Here is a 10,413-nt window from a genome sequence, read left to right on the forward strand (position 1 = left end):
ATTTATGACTTTACCTGTAACCCCTGTCTCCCTGAACTGTACAAAACCAAACTGTAACCCAGCCACAGTGAGTCCACGTGCTCAAGGCTTCTTGGGCGTGGCTCCAGGTCATGGTCCTCAAATCTGGCTCAGAATAAATCTCTTTAAAATTATTTTACAGAGTTTGGTTTCTTTTCCGTTGACAATTTATATTGGATTTGAAAGCATTTGGCACATTCCTACAAGATCCCTGGGGCCAGTCCTGTGCTTCTGGGGGAGGCAGAGCACGAGGGTGTACAGGCGGGTGGCCGCCCTGGCCATGTGTGGCTTACAAAGGTGCTTAAAGGGCGTGGCCAGGCAAGGTCTCTCAGGGTTCAAAAGGAAAATCGGTTGTTCCCAGCAAGGACATTTTTCAGCTTGCAGGTGAAGGCCCAGGAGGCAGAAGAGCTGACAGAGAAAGTCGAGGCTGGTGGCTGAGGAGCTGGTCTGAAGGGGCTGAGTGCTGGCAGAGTCCCTCCTGGTGATGAGATGGTGACAGGGATTGCTGAGAATGACAGGGGCCTCTGCACCCCCACCTTGGCGTAGGTCAGTGTAGGGGGGAGGGCGTTTCTTGAGTCTGTGTCTCTGGTTGAAGCCTCAGACGAGGGAGGAGGGGCAGGTCTCCGGGCAGGTGTGGCAGTCGGGCCCTGGGGACTGGGAGGAGCCCCCTGCACGCTCCCTCGCGGAGACCTGGGACCCTCTCGGGGTTTCTCAGGAGAAGCTGCAGGTATATCAGCTTTCAGTGGGGGGTAGGTGATTTCTCCAGTTACCTCGTTTGCCCAGAAGAACATATCTAGAGGTTTCTTCCGCTGTTCAAACTGACTCGTAGACATATCTAAAGGGGAGAAAAGTGAGACAACACTGGTGCACCTTGGGGTGGAGGGGCAGAGGGAGCCTGGGCCTGGGCTGCCATAAACCTGCACCTGCACCTGAACCTCACCTGTCGGGGGGCTCGCTCTCCCTGACGCTCCTGAAACCGTCCCAGGACGAGGGGCAGCCCTAACTGGAGGCTCCAGATGGAGTCTAGGGTCTTTTTTATTTTTTTCAATTGTCCTTTCCAAATTTTTAATCTCAACCAAGTATACTAGGGATACTTTACATCCTGACCTATCTCAGATGTGGGGTGTGTGTGTGTGTGTGTGTGTACCAATAATTTCATGGAATGTAAATGGTTATGTGTAATGGTCTCTGACATTTTCTGTTCTTTTCTATGCAATTAAATTCTATATTCCTTAAGAAAAAGCTGGTTATGGCCGGGCATTGTGGTTCACACCTATAATCTCAGCACTTTGGGAGACCAAGGCAGGAGGATCACTTGAGGCCAGGAGATCAAGGCCATAATGAGATCCCATCTCTACAAAAGATAAAAGTTAGCCAGGTGTGGTGGCACACACCCGTAGTCCTAGCAACTTGGGAGGTTGACAGGGAAGGATCACTTGAGCCCAGGAATTGGAGGTTGCAGTGAGCTACCACAGCCTGGGCAACAGAGTGAGACCCTATCTCAAACAAACAAAAAATAAATAAATAAATAAAAGAAAGAAAATGCTGGTTACCACTCCTTAAACTCATTTTATGGGAAAGCAGCAGTGATTAATGAACTATAGCTTAAAAAACACTGTCCTAGATGAAGAGAAGGACAGAGAATGCTATTTCTTTTTTTAAAATTATTATTAGTATTATTTTTTTATTTGTTTTTGAGACACAGTCTTGCTTTGTTGCCCGGGCTAGAGTGCCGTGGCATCAGCCTAGCTCACAGCAACCTCAAACTCCTGGGCTTAAGCAACCCTTCTGCCTCACCTTCCCAAGTAGCTGGGACTACAGGCATGTGCCACCATGCCCGGCTAATTTTTTTTTTCTATATATATTTTTAGCTGTCCAGATCATTTATTTCTATTTTTAGAAGAGAAAGGGTCTTGCTCTTGCTCAGGCTGGTCTCGAACTCCTGACCTCGAGCGATCCTTCCACCTTGGCCTCCCAGAGTGCTAGGATTACAGGCGTGAGCCACTGCGCCCAGCCTGTTTCTTATATAATACAAAAAAATCACTCTTGCACATTTTACAGAAGTATGACCATGTGTGATCAGCAGAATGGTCCCCCAAAGATGTCCATGCCCTCATCCTTGGAACCTGTGATTGTGTTTCATTCTATGGCAAAAGGGACTTTGCAGATGTAATTAAAATTATGGACCTTAAACTAGGAATATTACCCCGATCTAATCACTTGAACCCTAAAAAGCAGAGAGCTTTCTCTGACTGGGGTCAGAGAGATGCAGCAGTAGGAAAAGTGAGAGAGATTCGAAGCCTGAGAAGGACATGCCTGGCTTGACAATGGAAGGGGCCAGGTAGAAACCATGTCAACAAAACCAATGAGCCTGGAAATGGATTTTCCTGAGCCCTTGATAAGAGCCCAAGGTAGACAAGACTTGCTGTTGGTCTGTGAGACCCTAAGCAGAGCACGGAGCCGAGCTTGCCAGACTCGGGACCTGCATGCATGTTGTTCTAAGCAGCGACATCTGTGGCCATTTGTCACAGTGGCAATAGGAAACTGATACACCATGTGAACACTTGCCCAGGACCAGTGCAGGAGATGGGCTGCAACTCTGGGTGACTCTTTCTGCTTTCTTTCCATGACATGGCTCTGCCTTCTTTAGAACGGACACAGTGACTGTCACCTCTGAGAAACTTCAGATGCACTACGTAGAGTATCAATCTGCAGCATTCCAGGCTCTGACATCTGCATCCTGTGTGTAATGGGCCATGAGGCCATGAGGATGTCGGTGGGTCCTGCAGGGATTCCCCACACTCAGGGCGTTTGGAAGCAGGGCATGGTGGGTTCAACGGGTAGGGGCTGGCCAGGAGCTGGGGGACTGGACAGGTATGAAGGGTTCAAGGCTCACCCACTGGAAGGTTCTGGGCTGGAGGAGCCTTCGAGGGAGCTTCAGAGAGCAGGAGGAGCATTAGAAGGCTGAGGGCTCCTAGCAACCTGATCTTTATTGCATAAAGCGTTCTGGCTCTATCTCATCCTAGATTCCACCTGGCAACCTCAGCCCCCTCCAGGGCAGCCCCACACTCACACTTCAGCCAGCCCCAGCCCTCCTGCCATGGTGCCTGATGCCCCCAACCTAGAGGTGGCCCTGCCATCACCTTCCCCTTCCTGTAGCTCCTGATTTCTGGCAGTCCCATCACATGGCTCCAAAACAGCGTCAAGTTTTTTTCTGGAATTTGAATCTATAGACAAGGAGGACGTGGGTTAGTTTTGTTCAGTGATCCAGGGCTTCTTGGATTAGGAATTTCCTGTGGATCCGCTCCTCACTCACATGGGTTTGGCTTGCCCTGATCCTCACACCCTCTTCACACCCTCATCTCCCAGAGAGTTAGGTCCTGTTCCCCGTGACTCCAGCGGCTGAGACTCTGCCCCAGCCCAGGCCCACTTTGAATCCTCCCCAAGCTGCCCCTGACCTGGCGCCACCCAGCTGTGTGGACCAGAGCCAGCCCATCGCACTGGCGGGAGGTGGAATGGCCGTCCTCTCGGACTGGCCTTAGTCGACAGTCAGGCTTTTGTCCTCACCTGCATGGCGGCGCCTGCCTGACATCGGCAGTTCTAGCTCTACTAGAGCTAAGTGACAAATTCACCTCCTCTGTGGATGAGCGGCAGGCAAGCGAGTGAAGCTTCATCTGTATTTACAGCCTCTCCCCATGGCTCGCATCACCGCCTGAGCTCCGCCTCCTGTCAGATCAGCGGTGACATCGGATTCTCACGGGAGCGAGAGCCCTACTGCAAACCGCGCACGCGAGGGATCCAGGTTGCGGCTCCTTATGAGAATCTGATGCCTGATGGTCTGGGGTGGAGCTGAGGGGGTGATGCTAGCGCTGGGGAGCGGCTGCAAATACAGATCATCATTAGTGGAAAGGTGTATATAATTATTTCATTATATATTACAATGTAATAATAGAAATAAAGTGCACAATAAACGTAAAAAAAAAATACTCTCCTCTACCACCTCAGGTGCTCTCTTCTCAGCAGCCTGCCACAGACAACTCCCCCCATGAGTGCTCGGGGCCTTGAGTCTTCCCAGGACTGCTGTGGGCCCAGCCCTGGACGAGGCCATTGCTAAGGGCAGGGAGACGCCCTCTGCCCTCGTCCTCAGCGCCTCCCCTCTGGCCACTGTGCTTGGTTAGGCCCACGCGTGCCTCCTGCCTTCTGTCCCCAGCACTTCTCCCTCCATCTCTGTCCACCCGCCGCAGGTTTCCCAGGAAATAGTAATTCATTCCCTTGCTTCATCGCACTTGATTTTGGAAACTCAGCTTGCGATGAATATCAGCAGGAAGGACTTTACTGGCTCCCACCCTGGCATCCAGCTCTCCATAAATGTGCTCTGAGGCTTTGTCTTCCAAGCCTCTGAAAACTCTGATTGGTGGTGACGGCTCTTAGGCTCCAAGACACAAAGTCAGGCAAGCACCAACCTACGGACACAGGGCAGTTCTTATGGGGTCTTTTCCATCCAAAATTCAGCCTCTTTCAGGCCAAACACCTGCTTCCTTTATGTTTTCTCACTATAATCTAATGCCCGTGCATAGCTTTCTCACTGGCAGAGTTTCGACAAAAATAATTTAGAATTATAGTGGCCACTTTGGGGGAACTTTGATATATGGACAAAATTGTTCATTTGAGAGTTGCCCTTGCCGGGCGCGGTGGCTCACGCCTGTAATCCCAGGACTCTGGGAGGCGGAGGTAGGAGAATCGCTTGAGGCCAGGAGTTTGAGAGTTGCCCCAGAACAACAACAACAAAACAAAGCAAACATCCGACGGTCCAATGGTCCGCTTCTTTTAATTGGTGTGAGAAGGCTTCTAAACACCATGCGAACTCAAAAAATGCCTCTCTTAACTATGCTTTTGCTGTAACTAATATAAAATAAGCCCCACTAGATGTTGACATTTCCAATGCCCTTTCCACATTTTGTGAATGGCTTTAAGTCAGAAACCATGGCTGTGTTAGGGAAACAATGTCGGCTGGCAAATCACTCTGTTGCACAGATGTCAACATTTGGCTCAACATTTTAAGGAGACTCTAGATACCAAGAGTCGAAGACCCTTCATGAGGAAATTGTCTCGGTTGCCTAGATGACAGATCATTTTGTTTCATATGGGAGACATCACTTCCTTCCTTTCCAAATGCTGGCTTTAAAAATCTTACAGCTTGATAGAATTGTCATGAACCAGATATATGACAGGTGTGTGTGTGTGTGTGTGTGTGTGTGTGTGTGCGTGCGCATGCGTGTGTGCACGTGCACATGTCTGAACTTTCCCCTCTCAGTACAGAGAAAAAAATGACTATTTGTCTAAAGCCCTCTCCTTCTCATCTTTTCTGTGCCCCTTCCTCTCTTTTTCCCTCTGAAAACATGAAAGACTTAACAAAAATTGTAATCAGTCATTATGCATATACTCTAGGAATTTTTAGTTCAGATAAAGTCAAAATTGTCTAAAGAAAAAGGAAAAATTTATTAAGCTATGTTTCTTTTTAGGGACACTAGAAAGTATGTTTACCTAATAACCTTTTAAATTAGCTCTGAGATAAGAAAAGGCATCAATTTTAAAATAAAGAGAAACTTTACCATGATTCCTTCTTTATCATTTTTTTAAATGTTAGTACAATATTTTGGCTTGTTCAAGACCAAAATTCGATTTGTCATGATTCGAACTTTCTAAATTTCCTACATTGATTTTATAAATTAAATGTTTCCACTATTTCCATAACTTATTTAAAATTAAAAGTTATAAGGTATATAACTAAGATAATGATAGAAATAATGGATGTGGTTTTTTAAAAGTTTAATTTTTAAAGTTCCTTACAATGCTACATTCTATAAATATTTGATGTGTTAGCTGAATTGTAATGGAGTTGGACTTTCACCATCAGCTGTCCTGGGTAGGTCTGGACTTCTCAACCTCCACAATTGTGTGAACTGATTCCTTACAATTCTCTCTCCTGTCTCTGCTGGGGAGATGTGGGTTCTGTTGGTTCTGTTTTTCTGGAGAACCCTGTGTAATATAGTCAGTCACTCATGTAAAATCACTAAGTTGTTCAATGACCAAATTAGTAGAGATTCCTTTTAGTCACCAAATTATTCTGTTAACTCTGAGTGATTTTGGCATACTCTTAAATAATCTTATTAGAGATTCCCTTTGATAGCTCTGACCTCATTTTATCTGGTCATATTTTTAAATGAAATCACAGATGTCAATTCACCCTTAAAATACAGTCTACTCTCAGAAATCGAATTGAATTGAATCTCCCAGAAATGAAAGCTCATATGACTTAAATAATTGCCCTCAGCCAGGTATGCCAACGAGTGGAAGTAAAGAAGTAGGTATTAATACTTATACTGGTAGTAAAAGGGCTCTTGTCCACAAATTCAGAATGCTCTGGAGGCCCAGGGGAAGAGTTCAGCTCGGTGTCACCAGGGGTTTGCCTCGAGGTCCATTGTGAGAGCGCAGCGTGAGCCCTGTGATTGGCCGGGGACCTTGACGTCACAAAGGCCAGGGGCTGCTGCCAGAGGATAAAAGGAGAGCGCTATTGGGCGGGAAGGGACTGCCAGACTCCCGCCTCTCCTCCTCATGGCCCTTCCCTTTGCAGCCTTCCTTCTCCCAGGCCCGGTGAGCGTGCAGTCCCAAGCCCAGAGAGCTCCTGCTGGCCAGGCCCACCTGGTCCACCTGGCATCGGACAGCCAGTGGGCTGCTCAGACTCGAAACCTGCTCAGGAACCTAGAAGGTGAGGACTTTCCGATTTCACTGGGAAGAATTATCACTTCATATCTTATAAAAGAAATAGAACCTGTAATTTCCAAGAAAATGGCCATAGGCAAATCCGTTATCTTGAGAATGAGGTGACTTGGAGATGTCCAGTGTTTCTTACCGAAGGTTTGCTCAAACCTAGAGATTAACCTGGACAGCTTATGAGACCTCTCCTGTCCTGGAAAAGCTTCTGATGTGTTTGAGAAACGCTGTAGCCCCAGGGGCATGGGTTGGGTTATTGAAGCCCACAGACCACGGGGGTTTCTGGAACCCACAGGGAGAGGAGTGGATCCCTCTAATGCTTACTGGTGGAGAACTCATCTGGGTTTTTCCCCTCTCCTTTAGATGTCTACAAGTCAGCTGGAGTCAAGGAACAAGCCTCTACCCACATTTATGTGGGTAAATGAAGTCACAGAACAAATAACCTACCCCACATTGAAGACAGCTCCTCTTGAGACATCTCCTGCTTCTCTGCTGCAGTCACAGTGTGGACCCCTCTCTGGATGTGGGGCTGGGGATGTGGCTCCTCCCTATCCCCAAGGCCCACCTCATGTCCCTGCACAGACATTGAGTCCAGTGGCATCCCCTGCCACTGGCCCCCTGAGAGAAAGTGCCCCAAGCAGCCCTGGCCTGGTGCTCCCTGATGCCAGGAGCCCTTGGCTGCTGCCAGACACAAGTATCCAGTGCTCTCCATTCCCAGCCCCTCCCCCACTGTGCAGGCCACTGACACCAGCCGCTCAGCCTCTGAGCCCTGCACTTCCTGCCTGCCAAGGCACCCTCCCAGCCCGAGGGCTTTCCTACATTTATGATTTGTCCAAGAAGGTGACATCCTTCAGTCCCAAGAAAGCCATCGTCCAGGCTATGTGCCTCACGCAGAGGGTCCTGCACAGGGTCTTCACCGGCTTGCCGCCGGACACAAATCATGACCTGGTTTGACCTTTGAATTGTCTCAGTATCTAAAATTGAGAACTTTCTTTGACTGTTTATCATTTTTCACATATGTATCTGCAATTCTTTTAAATAAATTCCTTTTAAAACAATATCCAGTAGTTCACTCTTTGTGCTAACATGTGCTTTTTCCATTTCAGAAATGAAAAATATCAGTAGGAATAAAAACTCAATGGACAGATAAAACATCAGATAAGACACAGATGGCAGAGGGGCCAAGTGAACTTGAACAAGATCTGAAGTACAATTTTCCTTAAGGAATCCAGAGATGGGGAGATAGGATATTTGAAGAAGTTCCAACAGACAGAGCACAGACAGAGGAGGACACACGGGGTGGGGTGGTGGGGGTGTGTCAAAGAGATGAAGCTGAGAATCCTCCAAAATTGATGAAAGACAGGAATTCTCAAAGTGAGGTCCCACTGAATTGCATAGAGGATAACTGAAAACACCCACACTTAGTTACACTGTAGCAAAGCCACAAAACAGCAAAGACATCCTGAAGGCAGCCAGAGAAAATGCACAGCTGACAACATCGACAATGATGAGGCTTAACACTGGGCGTGGGGGTGCACACCTGCAGTCCCAGGTACTCAGGATGAGGCAGGAGGTTCGCTTGAGCCCAGGAGTTTGAGACCAGCCTGGGCAACATAGCAAGACCCTTTCTCTAAAAAATAAAAATAATAATAAAAAAGATGGAGTTTAGCGAAATAATATTTTCAATATACTGAGAAAAACCAGGCACCTTAGATTTGTGCATTCAATTATTTATGAATTAAGGGACTATAAAGACTTTTGAGATAGTTTACCATGAAAAGACCTGGACTAAAGGAATGTCTGTCTAAGACAGGTTTCCTTAATTATGGCACTCTTGACATTTGGGGCCAGATAGTTAATTCCCCGTTATGGGGGGCAGTGGTGAACAGTGCAGGATGTTTAGCAGTATCCTTGTCCTCTACCCACCAGCTGTCACCCCCTCCCCAGTTGTGACAACTAAAATTGTCTCCAGACACAGCCAAATGTAGCTGAGTCCGAGTGTTTTCCAGGAACAAAGAACATGATGCCAGAGGAAGCTGTGCCCCAGATGAGGTTAGGGATCACCAGCATCCATTCTTCAGTTTTTCCCAATAATAGAAACACTGGTTTTTAGTAAGCAGAGACTGGGAGGCTGGCATCTCACATAAAATGTTTGGCTGGGTTGCAGCCTTTTTTAATTTTGAGGGTAGATCCTAATTTGACCACATCTGTGGCATTAGGAGAACAGTAAGAGTCCAGACTGGCGGTTTTGTTCGCTTCCTTCTTGGCTGCTTTTAACGAAGTCCTATGAGAAAGGTGGTCTCTGGCTGGAGTTAGCCACTGTGCCAGGAGAGCTGGAAGGACCCAAAGTGTGGCTAATACAGGTAACTCTCAACTGGCCTCCCAGGCAGTTGAATAATTTGGTGTCTTGCAAGTTTGAAAAAAACCAACCACTTCTGTACACCCAACCAAGGCAGTTGTGAGCTGTGGCTCTGAAGAGACAGTCTTTGCAGGAGATAACACTGGTGCTACTAGCAAGGGTGGGATTTAGGGTGTTGCTTTTCATAACAAACCTATTAGATTAGCAAACATAAAGAGATCTGGCCAAATCAAGTGTTACGAAAAGGAACTCAAAGGCCGGCTATAATTTGGCATTATTTCATAGAGTTGGACATAGGCATCCCTAGTGAGCCGAGACAAAAACAGGAAAGAGCCACTGTCCATCAGGAGTGGACTGGACATCAATTGTGTTATTGTCATACACAGACTACCATGGAAAAATGGAAATAAAGCACAATCCATGCAAGGACATGCATGAAACTAACAAACATAATTCTGAGCAAAAGGTACAAGACAAAATAATTTGATTCCATTTATATAAAGCACAGAAACAGGCGAAAGTAAACTATATTGTTTAAACATGTCTATATCAGTAGTCACATCGTATAAAAGTTGTAGGCTACTTTTGGCCTGAAGGAGGAAAGCAACCATAGACAATAGTAAGTGAATGAGTATTTGTGAAGATTATATGGAATTAAAATTTCAATGTCCCTAAATGAAGTTTTATCAGAACACAACTATACTCATGTATACATATAGAAAGACTTACTATAAGGAACTGGCTCATACAATTATGCAGGCTGCAGAGACCCAGGAGAACCAATATTCCAGTTAGAGTCCAAAGGCCAGCTGCTGTAGAACGGGAAGAGCTGACGCTGTGGGCAAAGCATGAAGGCAGTCAGCTGAAGAGTCTCTCTTGCTCAGGGGAGAGAGACCAAACTTTTGTTCTCTTTAGGCCTTCAACTGATTGGATACAGCCCACCCATGTTACGGAGGGCAATGTGCTTTACTCAAAGTCCACCAATTTAAATGTTAATTGCATCCAAACACACTCTCACATAAACACTCAGTATAATGTCTGACCAAATAACTGGGTACCCCACGGCTCAGCCAAGCTGATACCTAAAATTAACCATCACACTCCATTCCTCCAACCTGCAGCTTCCCTCCTACATCCTTTGAAGGCAGAGGCTAATGGGACCAGCTGGCAAGGCAGAAATGTGCCTGTTCTTTGTTTCATGCATTTTTCACTGTAAGTAGGTGGAATCATACAGTATATATTCCTTTCTGTCTGCTTCCTTT

The 10,413-nt window shown here is 46.7% G+C and overlaps 1 protein-coding gene across 1 annotated transcript; it reads right to left on the reverse strand.

Moving 5' to 3' along the window:
* Positions 1-214: 214 nt before the first annotated feature.
* LOC123623345 (uncharacterized protein C3orf86-like) lies at positions 215-6,528 on the reverse strand. The gene is made up of 3 exons (XM_045530411.1): positions 6,397-6,528; positions 3,162-3,245; positions 215-853 (listed from the first exon to the last, which is right to left on the reverse strand). Exon 3 carries the CDS (start codon positions 849-851, stop codon positions 354-356), a length of 498 nt encoding a protein of 165 aa, XP_045386367.1. The 5' UTR covers positions 852-853; positions 3,162-3,245; positions 6,397-6,528; the 3' UTR covers positions 215-353.
* Between the last annotated feature and the right edge of the window lie 3,885 nt (positions 6,529-10,413).

This window comes from Lemur catta, chromosome 18 (assembly GCF_020740605.2).
Source record: "Lemur catta isolate mLemCat1 chromosome 18, mLemCat1.pri, whole genome shotgun sequence".
In the NCBI taxonomy this organism is placed as follows: domain Eukaryota; kingdom Metazoa; phylum Chordata; class Mammalia; order Primates; family Lemuridae; genus Lemur; species Lemur catta.